General features: G+C 41.5%; 3 protein-coding genes across 4 annotated transcripts in view; 2 read left to right on the plus strand and 1 right to left on the minus strand.

Annotated features, from left to right (window-relative positions):
• PRIM1 (DNA primase subunit 1) overlaps positions 1-18,718 on the minus strand; it is a 151,463-nt gene that overhangs the window by 128,221 nt on the left and 4,524 nt on the right. The window lies entirely within an intron of this gene.
• Positions 1-18,718, plus strand: part of LOC307210720 (retinol dehydrogenase 7-like) — a 149,893-nt gene that overhangs the window by 39,229 nt on the left and 91,946 nt on the right. The gene's annotated exons all lie outside the window — the stretch shown is intronic.
• Positions 1-18,718, plus strand: part of LOC307210722 (17-beta-hydroxysteroid dehydrogenase type 6-like) — a 110,384-nt gene that overhangs the window by 25,287 nt on the left and 66,379 nt on the right. Inside the window, exon 4 of one of the 2 annotated variants that reach the window (XM_079966883.1) lies at positions 11,046-14,265. The exons of the other annotated variant lie outside the window; for it this stretch is intronic. Coding sequence (XP_079823009.1) covers positions 11,046-11,263 — 218 coding nt within the window. The 3' untranslated portion in view covers positions 11,264-14,265. Of the gene's footprint in view, positions 1-11,045; positions 14,266-18,718 lie in introns of those variants that run through there. 2 annotated transcript variants of the gene reach the window in all.

Here is an 18,718-nt window from a genome sequence, read left to right on the forward strand (position 1 = left end):
AAATTTATCCCATTCATTACTAAATTTTGTACTTTTTTGATTTCTTATTTTCTGAGTCAATTTTGCCAATTCTAAGTAATCCATTAATTTAAATTGCCACTCCTTTAATGTTGGGGTTTTTGCTGTTTTCCAGTACTGTGCTATGAGGGTTCTAGTGGCCGCTGTTGCGTATTGAAGAAGGGTTCTATCTTCTTCTTTAATATCTTTGCCAATTATCCCCAGCAGGAAGGTTTCAGGTTTTTTAACAAACGTATATTTGAAAATTTTTTTTAATTCATTATGGATAGATTCCCAGAATTTTTTGAGAATCTCGCACGTCCACCACATGTGAATAAATTCGCCCTCTTTACTCTTACATTTCCAACACAGTTTGTCGCCTGTTCTATAAATTTTATGCAATTTTATCGGCGTTATGTACCATCTGTACATCATCTTGTACATATTTTCCTTAAGTGTCGTGCATGCTGAAAAGTTCATATCTTTACACCATAAAGCCTTCCATTTATCAAACTCTATATTATACCCTAGATCTACCGCCCACCTCACCATCACCTCCTTTACTTCCTCATCCTTGGTGTCCCACTCAAGCAACTGGTTATACATTTTTGATAGTAATTTTGTTTTACTTTCTATTATTTCAATCTGGAATCTAGATTTTTTCTCATTTATTCCAATCTTTTTATCTTCCGTCCACATTGAATTTATTTGATGATATTGAATCCAACCAGTCAACTTATTTTTTATTTCTTCGTATGGTCTAATCCTCCACCCGGATTCTGTTTTGGTTAGTAAGTCCTCATACGTCCATCGTTCCCCCTCAATGTTTAATTTTTTAATTGTTAAAATATCAATTGGTGATAGCCACCAGGGTGTCTTCTGCTCCAGCAATTTTTTATTCCTTTCCCAGACTTCCAATAGTGGCCCTCTGAAAATATGGTTAGAAAAACCTTTATGAACCCTTCCCTTATCTCGCCATAGATAAGCATGCCAACCGAATCTTAAGTTAAACCCCTCTAGATCTAACATCTCTCTATTTTTGATGACGATCCAGTCTTTTACCCAACAAAGACATGCGGCCTCATAATATAACCTCAGATTTGGGACCGCAAGACCCCCCCCTATCTCTTTGGTCTGTAAGCAATTTAAATTTAATTCTGGGTCTTTTTCCCTGCCAAATAAATTTGGAAAGTAGTCTCTGCCATTCTTTAAAAATTGCAATTCCCCTAATTATTGGAATGTTCTGGAATAAGAAGAGTAATTTGGGTAATAAACTCATTTTAATTGCCGCCATTCTGCCCAACCACGAGAGGTGTAATCTGTTCCATATATCCAAGTCCTTCATTATCTCTTTCCATGTTTTCTTATAATTATTTTCCATCAAATTTATATTTTTCATAGTTATCCAAATTCCAAGATATTTTACTTTTTTGGTTATTTTAATTCCAATTTGTCTTTCAAGCTCATTTATGATGTCTTCTTTCATATTTTTAGTCATTATTTTGGTTTTTTCTTTGTTCAATTTAAGCATTGCTTTGCAGTGGAAACCCAAAATCGCTTCCTACCTCTGATTGATTTAGAAGCTACTCCAATTCCAATGACTCAATTTTTTTCAAAAGTAAAGCCTGTAAAGGAGAATACGAAAGAAAATCTCTCATCACAGGAAGATGGTTTAACATCTGATATGGGGGAGTTCCCCAGTTGTGAGCAGTTACACTTAGTAATTAAGACCCTTCACTGTATTTTTAAAAGGCTGGATGAGGTATCTTCACAATTATCCAATATCCTGCTGAAAATCGAAAAACTTGAATCAACAACACAATCTTCAGTTTGTGAGGTCAAAAACTTATTGCCTCACCCCAATTCAGATAAAATAAAGGAGACTAAAATTAAATATATCTTAAATTCCCAATTGAATAATCAGATATTAACTCTACAACCCAAGAAAAGTTGCCTGTCTGTCAGGTCGGAAATAGGAAGATGGTCAACGCTAGAAGGGGCTAAAGACTGTTTAAGCAAACTTTTAAAAATTAAGAAACATCAGATTGACCTATATGCTGTGATGCCCCTTCTCCGGCAGAACAACTTCTTGAAGGTGATACTTGCGTTCCACTCTGAAAAGATACCATCTATTATTGTTAGGAGGAAAACGCTTTTGTCCATGGCCGACATCGTAGCAACAAGGGTTTTTGCAGATAGCAAGATCAAACCCCTTCTAAATAGGTGCCCTGGCGGTGAGGACATCAGGACAAGAGACTCTGCCTTACTTCAAAATACTGTCAGGCCCCACTGCGATGACTTGACCAAGCTTGATATCCTCTCAAACAGCCATATATGAGGACAAAAATCTGCAGACTGCCCTTGACGAAAGGGAACTTATTGATTCGTTCAGAGCCCTCCCTCCGAAAGAACAGTCGGTGATGATGCAAAGATTTGACACGCTTAAATTTCAGCTTTTGCAAGTCCAACATAGAGGGGAAGATACTAACGATGTCTCAAATAACCCCACTTGGGCTCACCGGACAGAAGTGGTTGACCTTCTTCAGCTCAGCCCCACTCTGAAAACAAAAACCATCCGGCAAGACTCAAATCTTCAAGTTGTTTCTGCCCCGTGCACTATATCACGAGACGACCAGGCTCGGCCATCCTCACTGAACCTTTATCTACATTCTTTATCTACCAACATACCTAAGGACAAAATTCTGATTTCCCTGCTTGACTCAAATCCCTCTTTAACTCACTCATCTATGCCAGAGCTAGAATCTTCTCCAGTTTCGACCAGATATAGAAGTAGTCCACAAGTGATGCCCCTGAGAGAGCCTTCCGCAATTCCGCAATTCCCGCCCCCGTGATGCCCCCTCAATTACCTTCTTCAAAGGAAAATGCGAATGTTACACCTCAGGACCCACTGTCGGAAACGATTGAAGACCCGATGGGACACATCAATAAAATCATCCTAATGTCTGATGATAAATCTGCGAGAGGGTTTCCTCCGATGGACTTTATTTCTTCCTCCCTGGGTATTTCTCTGTCAAGTTGTACCAAGAATTTCGAAATGAAGAGACTTCCTGTTCAGGGATCTACTTTCAGTGGATCATCCACGGTGTGCCAACAGTCGAACCAAATTGTTAAAAACTTTAATTTGGAGTGCTCCTCACAGTTACCATCTTCCCAAAGTAAAATAACTGATTTTTTTGTTACATCTTCTGTCTTTAACAGAGAGTCTGCCCCCCCCCCCCGTTTTGACTGTTAAAAGAACAACACAGAAGTCCCCAGCTAGCAGTCCTAAGTTGGAACATTGCTGGCTGGAAAAGGAAAAGATTAGATCCCGAATTTCTGTCCTATATAAACTCTTTTCAGATAATCCTTTTGCAAGAAGCTTGGGAAGAAGATAAAATAGATATAAATGGCTTTGAACTGATATCACTTCCAGCTAGCCCCTCCCAGAAAGGCGGCCGGTCCAGAGGTGGTCTTGCAATCGCCATATCGCTTAAAATGAGAGCTAAACTCTCGCTGGTTCAGACTTTTCCTCCTTTTGCTTTTACAGGTCTGATTTCAAGCGAAAAATTCTCACTATTAATCACCAATGTTTATCTTCCTCCAGGTGGTCTTATATCAGACCTTCATTATAGATGGGATTCTCTGGAAGATCATTTATTGGCATGCTATGTTATGTACCCTAATATTCCATCGATAATGGGTGGTGACTTTAATGCACATACAGCCGCCAACTGGGATGGGATAATTAAGGCCAAGTGGTGGGTATCTCCCCCCTACCCAACATTTGATTTAATCTCTTTTACATCAAGAAGATCTAAGGACAACAGAGTGAATGAGGCGGGAGTCCGTCTTTATCAATTGGCCATTCGTATGAATTTGAACATTTTAAATGGCAACTGCCCTCCGGACGTGCCAGGTGAATTCACTCACTTGGGCACAACATCAAATAGTGTCCTAGACTACCTTCTAGTTTCAGAAGACCTATTTTCAAATTTCTTTTATTTCAAAGTAGACAATGTACAATCCAGTGACCACCTACCTCTAGCGGCCAACCTAACGCTTGACTGGCACCCGGTTAGCAGTACACACCCAATTCATGTAGGTTTAAATGCCACAGCTCAAGTAAGAGGCATTAAATGGTCTATGAAACAGGCCCAAAAATATGCAGAATTCTTCCAGAGGAATATCTCCGAATCCCTTGTTGTTTCAATGGCGGAGTTGTCAGAACCAAATAGGATACTGGAGTGGTTCTCCCACTTCTCTGCAGATTTAACTAGCTTCTTTACGATGCCGGCTCACCTGGTTACCCGAGATCAACCCAGGTTCGGTGCACCTTGGTTTGATTCCAAATGTAAGCAAGCTAGACTCTCTCTCTGTTGTATCTACAACAGATACAAATCTTCTGGAGCTGAAACTCTTCCCCCAGAGTACTTGCAGGCCAAAATTGCTTACAAACAGGCACAGAAGTCAGCCAAGCATGAGTGGCAGCTGACGTTGGCAAGCGCTGATTGCTGCCTCTAAGCTTCGCAGCTCTCGCGGTTTTTGGAATTTAATCAACAAAAGATCGAGGAAATACCCATTGACGGTTATCCCAGCCCCGACATGGGAACAATTTCTAAGAAAATATTTCTCCCAGACAGATATCTCTAACATTCATTCTGATACTCTTTCAAGTCACTTGCCCATATGGCCAGATACTGACCCAGAGGAAATAGCAGATTTAATTGCTAAACTGAAAACTGATAAAGCCCCAGGGCCCGATCTGATCCCGGCGGAAGCTATTAAACAACACCCAGCATGGTGGGCCAAAATTCTTGCAAGAATCTTTGATGCAATCAATGCCACGGGCCAGATACCTAGATCATGGAAGGAGTCCATCATAATTCCTATATATAAAGAAGGACCACCAGAGGACCCAGGAAACTATCGTAACATCAGTTTATTATCAATCATCGGGAAAATCTATACTCGCTTCCTGCTAACCAGACTAACCCAATGGGCCGAAGATTCCAATCTGATAGGCCATGAACAGGTAGGGTTTAGACCAAATCGCGCTTCTATTGACCATGCAATAATTCTATATCATTTGGCGCGGAAGTATTATTCCCCCACTCATGGACTTTTATGTGCCGCTTTTATAGACCTGAAGGCGGCTTTTGACAGTATCTCTAGAGAGCTGTTATGGGAAAAACTGGCAAAGTGGGGCATAGATAAAAGGCTGTTGTGGCTTATGATTAAATTACATGAAGGGACGGCCGCTAGGGTGAGGTTAACACCTGAGGGTGATCTCACAAACTCTGTACCAATAAATAAGGGGGTACGACAAGGGTGCATCCTTGCCCCCTATCTTTTTAACCTCTATATTAGTGACATGAGTGTGAAAACATGGCATAGCTAATTGGATTGGACCCCAATTAGCTAATTGAACTGCAGCCCGGCACACTTCCTCTTTGCGCCTCTGCTGCTTCGATCCTCCGTCCACCGTCAGCTCCATCAGCTACGTCCAGCAGAGCTTTCCGCAGCGTGCTGTTGCTCTCCGGTGTTTAGCAGATCAATCACACTTAGGCATCAGTGTGTATATAGTTTCAGTCTTATTCATGCAGTTAAACAATAAAAGACAGTCCCTGGGCTTAAAGCGCTCATTCTGCTTCTGTCTCCTTCAGAAGCCGGGAAAAACAGGCAGTGAGGAAAAGCCACTCCCTCCTTCTAGTCACGCCTCAGGAATGGAGAGACGTCACTCAGAACTCCTTAACCCTGTGAGTTCTGAAACTAGCCACAATGAGAACCCCCCTAGCTGAGGCCCAAACCACCATTCATGCACCCAGGCTTGCAGACTATCGCTGCCCCTTATTATTGTACGCTGATGATGCGGTGATCCTCTCATATTCTCGAATCGCATATCACATATTTACAAAATAAGGTTAAAGCCCTTATCTATGCTCTATTATGCTTCTTCTTTACTGAGGGGGCTATGCATGTTCCATCCGCCTTAAAAGTTTACAGTGCAAAAGTGGTTGCAACTATGGCCTATGGGGTCCCTTTATGGGGCGCCTTTGTAAACCTCATGCCTCTGGTGACATTGCAAAATCTTTTTCTAAGACGCCTTTTGAAACTACCCTCCTGTGTAAGCAACTCTGCCATTCGCTTAGAACTTAAGACCCCCTCCTTAGAGATTCTGATGTGGAGACATGCCTTTAATTATTGGCTGTCCCTTTGGCATAAACTGCCAAATTACCATCTTATTCAGTGCCTTTGGAGAGATGAATTCACCAGTCCATGGGCAACAAAAATCCATTCCAAACTGTTGTCTTATGGAATCTCTCCTTCCGATATACTTAATTTAGATCTAATTACAGCTAAAAAGGTCATCAAACAAAGATTGGAGGAGGTGGATTTGCAACAAAATCTTACTATAGGTGGAGGTACATGTTCCCCGATAAATCAGGGCATTACATCTATGTCCCAGATACCTCAATATCTGTCTACCTTATCGGCTGCGTCACATAGATTCGCATTTGTTAGAGCCAGATTTAATGTGTTCCCCTCAAATGTGCTGAGCAATAGATTTTCTAACGGTAAAACCTCTGTTTTATGCGCATGTGACAACAAATCAATAGAATCCCTTTATCATATCTTGTTTAATTGCCCCTTATACATTGTTCCCTGATCAAGGATTCTGAGTTCAATCATTCTGGAAATTGTTGCTAAACCACCTGAATTACATCTAGCTTATCTACTCCAGGACATTGACTCTTATAGAACATTACAGGTTGCCAGATTCCTGATTTCAGTTCTTTCATATAAAAGACTTAATGGAATGCTGCATGACTACTAAAAATCTAGTAAACTCTATGCACCATCTTTATCTTCAAGGCCATAATACGGTACATCTAGAGATTGTAAGTAGTGTGCTGGAGATTATGCGTTGAAATATTTTAGTTGATATTTTAGATTGTAAAATGCTATTTTTATCTATTGATTTGTTTTACCTTGTGGGCTTATAGCCGAATAAAGTATTATCTATCTATCTATCTTCCCCTAACTTTGGTTTTACCAATAATCTTTTGTGCTTAGTATTGATGTGGGTTTCTTGTAAACGAACAAGGTCCCATTTCTGCCTCTCTAAGATACGTTCAACTTTCTGCCTCTTCCTCCTATTGTTTAACCCATTTACATTCCAAGATAACAATTTAAATTTCATTCTTTATTAGTTAAAAATTTATAGAGTTAGTAGAAAGAGTTAAAATTATCTGCAGTGGTAAAGGAGAAGGGTTTTGTAATAGTTATTGGTCTGATTATTTACCACTGGCGTAGTTCTTTATCCTTCCACCCTTTGCTGAGCTCTTTCTTCTTCTTCCTCCTCATCTGATGGCTCTCCCTTTCTTCCTTCCTCATTTCTTCCTTCGCTTTTCCCTCCTCCTAATTCTCCTCGATACTTCCTCCAAAACATATCTGCTTCCTCAAATGTCTCAAATCGTCTTCTTTTTCCTTTGAAACTGAAGGAAATCCCTACTGGGTATTCCCATCTGAAGGATATTGATTTAGCCTTTAGTGCTTTTGTTAGAAATTGGAATTGCTGTCTCTTTTTTATCAACCTGGGTGGGACCTCCCGTAAAATGATTATTTCCTTTCCATCGATGGTTAATTTGTTCTTACTCTTTGCTTGGAGGATCTTATCTTTCATCCAGTTCGATGTGAATACAATGATGCAGTCTGCCAGCCATTTGTTCATTTTTGCTTTCCTTGAGTTCACTCTGAAGATTTTCTCTGTCCGTTCTATTATGTCTTTTTCCTGTAAATGTGGCCACCTTGCTAAATTTTCAGTCATCTTCTTCCAAATATCCTCCCTTTCCTCTTCTGGAACATTTCTGTATCTCAAGGTTTTCTCTTTAATCTGCATCTGTATCATTGCTAGCGCATCCCCAGGAGCTTCCTGGATTGCTTTTTGTTCCTCCATCTCCTTTTTCGATTTGTCCATTTCTTTTCTTTGTTCCCTTTGTTCTTTGCTAATTTTCTTCACCATCTCTACCATTTGTTGATTTTTATTCTGAATTTCTTGCACTTCCTTATCTGTCTCCTTCATTCCTTCTAAGACTTCTATTAATTTTTCCTTTATTTCTTCATTTTCTTTTTCATTTTTTTCCTTGTGTTTTTAATTTTTCTAATTTCCCGTCAATTGTATTATTTTTTTCTTCCAACTCTTTTCTCAATGTTCCAACATCCAATTTCAAACTAATAATGAGGTCCCTCAAATCCATTTATTCAAAGCCTGAGTTTCTTTTTTTAAAAAAAATTGACTTCCCTTCAAATCGGCTTGAGTTGTACTCCCATGTTATTTTCCTGCGGGGTATTTTTGTTACTTTGTTTACACCTCTCAAACTTTATGTATCGCCTACTGTGATTTTAATGTTACCTAGATTTGTTTCCATGTATGTAAGGAATTTACTCCAATTGTTAATAAATTTTACATTTTTCTGATGCCTGATCTTCTGTGTCATCCTTGCTAGCTCTATATACTCAAATAACTTAGATTGCCAGTCTCTAATAGTTGGAATATCAGGGGTTTTCCAGTTTGGCGCTAGCAGTATCCTGGCAGTTACCGTTGCGTATTGAAACATGGTTTGATCCTCTTGTCTGATCTCCTTCCCCACCATCCCTAAAAGGAAGGCTTCCGGTTTTTTAGGGAAGGTGTATCTCAAAATTTTTTTTAGTTCATCATGGATGAGTCCCCAAAACCTTTTTATTTTTTCACAAGTCCACCACATATGATGGAAGTCTCCTTCCTTCACCTTGCATTTCCAGCATATTTTATCACCCGTCCTGTACATTTTTCCTAGTTTCACAGGGGTAAGATACCACCTGTACATCATTTTTTGTAGGTTTTCTCAGAGATCAACACATGCCGTAAATTTCATATCCTTATTCCAGAGTTTCACCCATCTGTCATAGTCTAAGTTATAACCAAGATCTATGGCCCATTTAATCATTACCTCCTTTACCTCCTCGTCCTTCGTATCCCAGTCTAATAATTGGTTATACATTTTAGATAGGAGTTTGGAGTTTCCCTCTATTATTTCCACCTGGAATCTGGACTTTTTCTCACTCATCCCTATTCTTTTATGCTCATTCCATAGGGAATTGATTTGGTAAAATTGTAACCAGGTTGTTAATTTATCTTTAAGTTCTTCATATGGTCTGAGTTTCCACCCTTTATCTGATTTTACCAGTAGATCCTCATAAGTCCATCTTTGACCCTCCATGTTAGCTTTTTTTATTGTCAAAATATCAACCGGTGATAGCCACCAGGGGGTGTCCTTTTCTAAAAGTTTCTTATTTCTATTCCATACCTCAAGTAGCGCACCTCTGATTATATGGTTATAGAATCCTTTATGGGCCCTCTCCATATCTTGCCATAGGTACGCATGCCAGCCAAATCTGGCGTCAAACCCCTCCAAGTCCAGCAAGTCTACGTTCTTCAGGGTAATCCAATCCTTAATCCAACACAGACACGCGGCTTCATAATATAGTCTCAGGTTAGGAACAGCAAATCCTCCCCTATCGCTGCGGTCTGTGAGCAATTTAAATTTAATTCTTGCTCTCTTGCCCTGCCAAATAAATCTGGACAGGGTTCTCTGCCAGTCTTTAAATGATGTCGTACCCCTGATCACCGGAATGTTCTGAAATAAGAACAGCAACCTTGGGAGAATATTCATTTTGACTGCGGCCATTCTACCCGACCACGAAAGTCTTAACCTACTCCAGGTGTCCAGGTCTTTTTTAATCTCTTTCCAGGTCCTTGTATAATTATCTTCTACTAAGTTTATATTTTTCGCGGAGACCCAAATGCCCAGATATTTCACCTTTTTCACCACCTTAATTCCAGTTTTTAACTCTAACAGGTTTCTTGACTCTTCAGTTAAGTTCTTTGTCAGCATTTTAGTTTTTGCTTTATTTAATCTAAAACCGGACAGATTTCCAAACTCCTCAAGTAGCTCTAAGACTTTAACGATACCCACTACTGGATCTCCTAGCGATATCACCCAGCTCCAACAACAGGCAGCCTGCACTGCTTTGCACTTTGTAGTAAGTCCGTTTCAGATAGTGTGCTTTTAAATAGTTTAATTGCAATCTGAGTGATTTCTTTACACTCTCTCCATATATTTTTTTCTGCTCTTCTGTCTTCCCTTTACTTTTGTGGTAGCATTACTTCCCCTCCGCTATTTTTACTCCTTATTTTGTTTTGGGTTTACTCGCTTCTTGAGGGGTTCCCCCCCGAGTTTCCTCCCCCCCGTCTTATTTCCTTTTAGGTTTTATTGTTACTGCTACCACTTTACGTTTATTTTAATATAGAAATAGAGATTTTACCATCTTGTCGCTGCTTCAGTGATGTGAGGCTTTTCACCGGTCTGTTTGATGTTCTTCTCTGTGCCTGGATTCCCCCCCCCCCACCTCAGCCTTTTATTCTTTTGGCGAGGGGTGCCGGGACTCCAAAAAGACACTGCCGAAGTTTCTTTGGCTTGAGCTTCCTTCCAAGCCTTTTCAGAGGTCGTTTAGCCAAACGTTGCCCCTCACAGTACCAGTGTACTTGCTTACTGCAGTCAGAGCTCACACTGTTGCAGCTGTGGTAAAAGCGGAGAATCTTTCAATCTTCGTGCATAGAAGAGTATTGCCACTGTGATCATGTATTGAAATAATGTTCTGCAGTCTTTTTCTAATTGTCTATCCATTATTCCTAGCTGGAAAAGTTCCGATGGCAATTGAATGTGAAACTTTAAAATGTTTGCATCATTGTATGTATTTGAATCCAATATTTCTTGGCATTTTTACAAGTCCACCAAGCATGACAAAATGGGTCTGCATATTTTTCACACTTCCAACAAACATTTCAAACACCTTTATACAGTCTAAATAATTTCACTGGAGTTAGATACCATTGGTACATCATTTTTATGTACCTAATCTACACCTTCAGCTTCCAAAAGATTCTAGGTGCCACCTAGGCTGTTGCAAGGATAATGTTTCTTTTGCTACATGTTTCTCACAAACAGGTTGCAAAATAAGCGAATATTTCCAAAAGGCTGGCAGCGACAACCTTCACCTGGTCACCGACTGCATAGAACATGCCCTGACATCCTGCTCCCCTCGCACTCACTACTCTCCAGGCTGGGATGCAAAGTTCTTGTACATTCCTGCCTCTTACTTTCCAACGTCCATCGCTGACTTCGTGATGAGCCACATTTGGCCTAAACCAGCTCAAGCAATATAGGGTTGTTGTTGTTTTAAAATAGCGACTATAGAATAATCAAAACATACAATACAACAAAGTAAAGAACCAAGAGGCAACTTACTATTATAGATCCACCATTCATAATTAGATAGTACTTTGAAACATAGGAAGGTTCAACGCAAGATTGATCAAGAAAATTGGAATTATATTTTCGTGGAAGCAAAGAGGGCTAATAGTAATGAGTATTCACATTTATAGTGAATGAGTATTCACATTTATTAAAGAAAATAAATTGTGGTAGGATCGCTCCAGTGTTTTATATAGACATCAAAAACATCCACTATATAGTGACATACAGTGGTATCTCTGGTTAAGAACTTAATTCGTTCCAGAGGTCCGTTCTTAACCTGAAACTGTTCTTAACCTGAAGCACCACTTTAGCTAATGGGGCCTCCTGCTGCCACTGTGCCGCCACCGCGTGATTTCAGTTCTCATCCTGAAGCAAAATTCTTAACCCGAACAGAAATCAATCCAGTGAATATTGATGTAGGTTTGAGGGGGTCAGACTGCATGATGCCCTGGGCCCCTTCCAGTTCTTGGGCTTCTGTATCAGTGGGAGTAGAAAGCATGAGAACAAGTTTTCCAAACCATTCCCTTTGTCTAGGCAATTGTAAGACAATGGCCATGGCTGGATACTTAAGCAGCATGATCATTATCCCAAAAGAATGAGCCGTCCTGCAAAAGCTACAACTAAGTGATGGTGTCCTCCCCCCCTCCTCACCTGGCCAGTAGATAGAGAACAGGGGTGTAGCTGAGCTAGAAAGCAGGAGAAGCTAGAAAGACAGGTCCATGTCTGATCTGTGCTGGGCTTTGGAGCTCGCCTAGAAACCTAATCGGGGAGCAAGATTTATTGGGGTGGGGGGGGCCACCAGGGGTGCATTGGAAGATGGCCGACAATACCATATCTCCGGCTCACACGAGGTAATTAAGAGGCTGATATGGGAGTATGCAGCCTCCGTTGTTGCCCCAAGGACACGGGGAACACTGCCTTGCCTGCTGTGGCCATAAATCACCCCCGGTTCCGAAAGCAGGGGGTGAGGGCACTAGGCACAAACCCCTTGTGGGGGTCTGGCTCTTCCAGACGCTGTCTCTGATTGCGCACTGGCTGCAGCAACTTGAAATAAACAATTAGAAAAGAAGCAAATGCACATATTTCAAGTGAAGAACGGGAGTGAAGACTGCTAATTGAAGTGACCTCTGCAAAAGGAGCGACGGGTTGGATTTGACGGAATATAACATGAAGAAGATACATCAAAGGTTTAGTATGCCGGAGCGGGACTGGATGGGGGGGACTTTTTTTCTTTTCTTCTATGTGATTAACCAATAACCCCTCCCCAACCAAGAAAGAACCGTCGCATAACTGACCTAAGCAGTATGATTAAAAACTGTGTGGAGATGAAATACTAACCAAAAGTTTGACTTATGGAGATTGAGAAAAGAGGAAGGGCTCTTGGAATGGCGCAGTAATAAAAAGGGAGTCGCCATCTTGGCAGGTTCTGTCGAAAGATTTATGATCGGGAGGAGGAAGCTTTGTTTTCATATTGGATTCCTGGCAGAACCTCCTCAGGAATGAGAAACGGAGTGACAGACCTGTGAAAAATTTAATGAGTAGACGGTAAGAGTGTTTTTCTTTATGGAAGCAATGAAGTACGGTAGCCGTCTGAATATGACCCTTGGACGAACGGAAAAACCCACACAGGATTACAAATTTGTTTCAACCCGCTTGTGGAGACTATCAGAGGTCACAAAGACAAAAAGAAAGGAAAAATATATGAAAATAACAAGAAGAGATGTGGAAAACAACAAGAAAGGATTGGATAGAATTGTGAACATTATTTGTGGACATTAAAGCAGCAGCAACAAGAGGATTGGATCCCTTTCAGAACTTGAAATATGGGTACCCCCAACAAAAAATTTAAAATTCGGCTTTGTAATTTGGAATTTATGTGATTTGATTTAATTGGTCTGAAAATAAAAATTATTCAGATAAGATCTATTGGGCTGTTCATGCTCCATCGTAAGGTCATTTTGAATTCGGATTCTGTCTCCCGCGGCATTAGCGACCCCTCCCAGTTTGGTGTCTTCTGCCAATGTGATGAGCATCCCCTCAATTCCTTCATCCAAGTCATTTATAAAGACGTTGAACAACAACAGGCCCAGGACAGAACCCTGTGGCACCCCACTGGTCACTTTTTCCCATGGTGATGAGGAACCATTAATGCAGGCATAGGCAAACTCAGCCCTCCAGATGTTTTGGGACTACAACTCCCACCACCCCTGACCACTTGTCCTGTTAGCTAGGGATGATGGGCGTTGAATCCCAAAACATCTGGCGAGCCAAGTTTGCCTATGCCTGCATTAATGAGTATCTTTGGGTTCGGTCAGTCAATCCACCTAACAGTTACCTCATTTAACCCACATTTTACCAGCTTCCTCATGAGACTGTCATGGGGGACTTTGTCAAAAGCCTTACTGAAATCAAGGTGCACTATGTCCACAGAATTCCCCTGATCCACCAAGTTTGTAATTCCATCCAAAAAAGACATCAGATTGCTCTGGCATGACTTATTTTGCAGGGGTTTGGACTAGATGGCCATTGTGGTCCCTTATTAGAAAATGTGACTACTATCACAGAATAGGAAAATAAAATGGCCTATGCTATTCTTCTTTTCTTTTCTTTTCTTTTTTTCTTTTCTTTTTTTTTCTTTTCTTTTGCCAAACTACCTCATGACATAGGGTCCAAAGGAGTCAGGCAACAATACAGTGGTACCTCAGGTTACATACGCTTCAGGTTACAGACTCTGTTAACGCAGAAATAGTACCTCAGGTTAAGAACTTTGCTTCAGGATGAGAACAGAAATCATGTGGCGGCGGTGCAGCGGCAGCAGGAGGCCCCATTAGCTAAAGTCGTGCTTCAGGTTAAGAACAGTTTCAGGTTAAGAACGTTAAGTTCTTAACCCGAGGTACCACTGTACAGCAATAAGCTTTTATTAATTATTGGAAAAGGAATTTGTTTGCAAATGTAGTACAGTATATGATCTATTATGAATATATCCTGAATGTATGTTAGAAAATTCTGAAAGCTTTTTAAAAACAAAGAACTAATTAGATTAAGATCAAATTTTATGTGTGAGGAATGGGATGAATGGAAGAAGCAGAAACTTCCAATTTCCCCCCTCACCACAGTCTCTACAGGGAGGTCAGGACTGGCTGCCACAGAATAAAACAAATAAACAAATAAACAAACAAACAAGAAGTTGAGGGTTACACCTGAGGTTCCCACACCACCTCTTGCATGAATTGCAGCTTGAGAAGCCATGTGTTTTTTACGCAACAGACGGAACATTACTGGGGGCAGCCCTTTTCTCCATGCACCTCCAGACTGGGGCAGAGTTGTGCCTGTTGATATCCAGTTAGTAAGGCAAAAAGCTTTTCAGAAGGAAAACAAAGTGGCGCACTAAAAGCTAGGCGTGAACAGACCTGTCAGTTTTGGTTTCTCTCTGTCTTTTATTTCTTTAAGTGGGAGGAAGAAAGCTGCTTCCATTCTACTGCAGTTTGGTTTCCACCAGACACATGAATTGCCTCGCTGTCTGCTGTTTAGTACAAGTTACTTAGCTTATACAATTTACATTCGTGTCAGTGTAAAGGAATCATCAGATCATCAGATCCAAAAAATCGCTGAGCACCCTACCATGGTCAAGCAAGACCTTCAGCAATTCTCAAGTGGTCCGTGGGAAGAAAAGTATCAGAACCACTGGTTTAGAACTTCAGAAAAGTGAAACAACGGAACATCGTTAATAGTGCCAAGACTTCCTTGGCTCATTTGCAGAACTGACATGTTTCTTCAGCATCTTCTACACGGCTTGTGCTGGTTTGGGCCAGATGCATCTCCACAGGAAGTCAAGAATGGAGGCTGGCAAGTAAGAGAGAGGAACGTATAAGAGTTTGGCATCCCAGCCTGGACAGTAGCGGATGCGAGGGGAGCAGGAGGTCAGGGCATGTTCTATAGAGTCCGTGACCGGTTGAAAGTTGCTGCTGCCGGTGAAGTGGCAGAATTTTAATAATTTGAGACCTGTGTGTGGGATAGAGGAAAGAAAAGAAAACTTAGTGATGCAAAAACATGTATGTATTTATTTTGCATTTATTGATTTGATTTCTATGCTGCCCTAAATAGCCTAAATATTTTGGTTTCTGAAGGGATAGGTTAGCTTCTGGATTTCTCTGCCTAGGAGGTCTAAATCTAAGGAGGAGCATTGGGAGCATTTTCTGTTGCTTTAAGACGGAACCTTTTTCAACAGAGGATTAGACATGGTCAATCTGTGTTTCAGGCTGTAGGTGGGGCTTGAGAGTTGTATGTAGGTGAGGCTTGCCATACGCCGGGTTCAGGGGCAGGCAACCCAGGCTCTGTCTCTGTCTCGGGCAGGGCCGGATTTAGGCTTGATGAGGCCCTAGGCTACTGAAGATATTGGGGCCCTTTATATGTCCAGTTGTCCTTTGTCAACAACAAATTGTCACTGTTTTTTGTGTTGAATATATTCTATATGGTAATTTATGGACCTAACAGGTATCTAAAGCCATTTGCACATAACAAAATATTTTATTGTAGTATTTTATTTTATTAGTTTTTTATCTTATATTTTGGAAATGTCCATCTAGGTTTTTTCCTTTAAATTTTTTTTGGGGCCCCAAGAGAGTGGGACCCTAAGCCATAGCGTGTTTAGCTATGGATTTGCAAACCAGCAATTTAGCCTGGTGGGTCTCATGGTCTCTCTCTCTCTCTCTCTCTCTCTCTCTCTGTGTGTGTGTGTGTTCCACTGCAACAGTGTGACTTATTAGCACATGCTTTAATTGCAGGCTTTGCCATTATAATAGTTGTGTGCTTTCGCACATTGCAAACCAAACTGAATTCTTCCCCCCGCCCATTTCTACTCACCGCGCTCAAAGTAGCGCTGCCCATAGGCTTCCTTGATGTCAGAAGGGGCTTGGCTCCATGCATTCTTGTAGCTCTCTACAATCTTTGACTGAATGGGTGTTTTGAAACAACCGGGTTCAATAATGCTGACTCGGACCCCAAAAGGATGAATCTCTCGCCTGAATTGAGGAGGGAAAATCAAGAAACACGTCTTCTTACTGAACCAGAATAATAAGGAAGACATTGATTTGGCTTCCATGGAATAGAACATCTTTCCTTAAAGAAGAAGAACAAGCAGAGGAGGAAGAAGAAGAAGAAGAAGAAGAAGAAGAAGAAGAAGAAGAAGGAAGAGAGGGAGATGTGGTGAAATGCAGCTTTCTGTCTTCTTCTGTCTTGAGGCACCAGGGCATTGTCTATGACCCGGCATCAGGCATATTCAGAGTCAGCCACCAGGAGGTTGGTGCTTACAACTCTTGCTGGTACATTAAATTGTTTCCTCAAGAGAAAGAGCTGACTTAGGTGTGCAAACCCCTGCTGATTACTTGGTAAGTCTCTGGTGCAGTCCACATGTCCCAGCACCTGCTCTTTATTCATTGCTGTCCTCTGCTTGAAACTTAGCTGGAGAAGCAGACATCCCACTAAAGCAAGGAAAAAGAGGAAGATACAGAACTATCATGTTTACCTCAGGATGTCAGAGAAGGCTTCCACGCCGTACTTGGATGCGGTATAGGGTACTGCAAAGCATGCCAATCGCCCCATTATACTGGACATGTTGACCACCCTCCCTCTGGCTCTTCTCACCAGGGGCAGCATGTGTAGCGTCATGTCAAACATCCCAAGAAAGTTGACGTCAATCATCCTTGCAATGCCATCTTTTGTCAGCCACTCACTGGGAGCTGATGGGGCAGCAATGGCTGCATTGTTCACCAAACCCCAGAGCCCTGTGTAAGAAGAAAAAATTATTCTTATTGTTCCAGGTTCCCACCTGCCTTAATTATTGGATATACACAATTCTTTGGAAATGTGGGTATATCTGCATTCTTGTGAGTGCTGTGTGTGTGTGTACTATGCTGCCGCGGCGAAGGCGGAGACCCTTCAGAAATCCCAGACGGAGGACGTGGGATTCGGCTCACACCAAGAGTGCCCCCCTACCCACATGGAAACCCCTTTTCGGGGGCTCCGAAGGGACGTGGGGTGAGTGGTGTGGTGTCTCGAAACGAATGCTATTTTCGCGGAGTGAAGCCGCACAGCCGTTGCCGGAGAGCACTGACTTCTTTTTGTGGACACTCGGATTTCAAACAACAACCCGTGAGTAGTACGGAAATTGGATTTTATAAAAAAAAATATATATTTAAATTCAGTACGATTGGGGAAGGTCCAAACAGGAAGTCCGCCTCTCCTTTCTGTAAATAATTTAAAGCAAAGAACCTGTCAACTAAGGTCGTGGAGAGTTTTCCCTTTTTTTAAAGGACTTTAATTCTACGGATTGACACTATAAGAAACTTTATCTGGAAGCAGGGGAGCCTGCAAGATAAGAGCTAAATTTGGGAATTGATGGGCCACCCCCCCCCGGACCCGGGAGTGGTCCTTGAGAGCCCGTTGAGGAACTATAGAACAATTTGACAGCTGTCAAGTTAGCTGTCAAGACGCAAAAAGAGGACCTTGTTTCTGTTGTCTACATTTGTTACAAGTTTGCTTTCGGAAAGAAGGAAGGACTGTTACAATTTAACTGGACTTTTGGATCTGTTCTGAATGAGTAAAAAGAAATCTAAATTCCCCTAGAGGGAGCTTTGGAATACTGCAGAGAATGGCTCTTGGAAAGAAAATCCAGTTTGAACTGAATAGGACATTTTTTCTCTTGGGAAAGCTGCAAGGTCAAATTGGTGTTTTGACTACAAACGTCACAACTTTGGACACAAGCGTGAGTGCTATCATTGAATTTGATAGGAACTCGGCACAGGAATTTTACTTAACTGAACAAACAGCAGAACTGGAGAAGGAGAATTATGTTGCCTCTGAAGAGAAGAAAGGGGGAGACGTAACCCTGCAGGTGTGAAAGGAGAGCTGTAATTTGAGCTTTGACATGTCGGCAATAAGGGGAAATAATTTTGTGAAGATTCTGAAGATGGAAGCATGGCCTGAATTGGAAAGTGAAAGATGGAGAGATCTCCTTATGGGGAGACCAGAGGACCCTAGGATTATAAACTTGATTCAGTTGGAAGCTGAAGTTTTGGGGACATTTGGATCTGAAGGGAGAATGAAACAAGATTTGGAATACCCCATAGGCTTTACTTTTAAGTACGGAGGCTTGGCTGGAAGGAATGTGGAAGCTGCTGGGTTGGAGCCTCCCCGAGTTTTGGTTTTCAATATTAAGGACTATCAAAAAGACTGGCAGAGGGGACATGAGAGAGATTTAAGGGCCTCGGACGTAAGATCTCCGGGCTAATGGTTTTTTGAGTTGATGGATTTATGGTGGGGACTGAAACCGGGAAGGGGGTATGGGTGGAATGGAAATGGCAAAC

The sequence above is a fragment of the Podarcis cretensis genome, assembly GCF_951804945.1.
Source record: "Podarcis cretensis genome assembly, chromosome: 2".
NCBI lineage: Eukaryota > Metazoa > Chordata > Lepidosauria > Squamata > Lacertidae > Podarcis > Podarcis cretensis.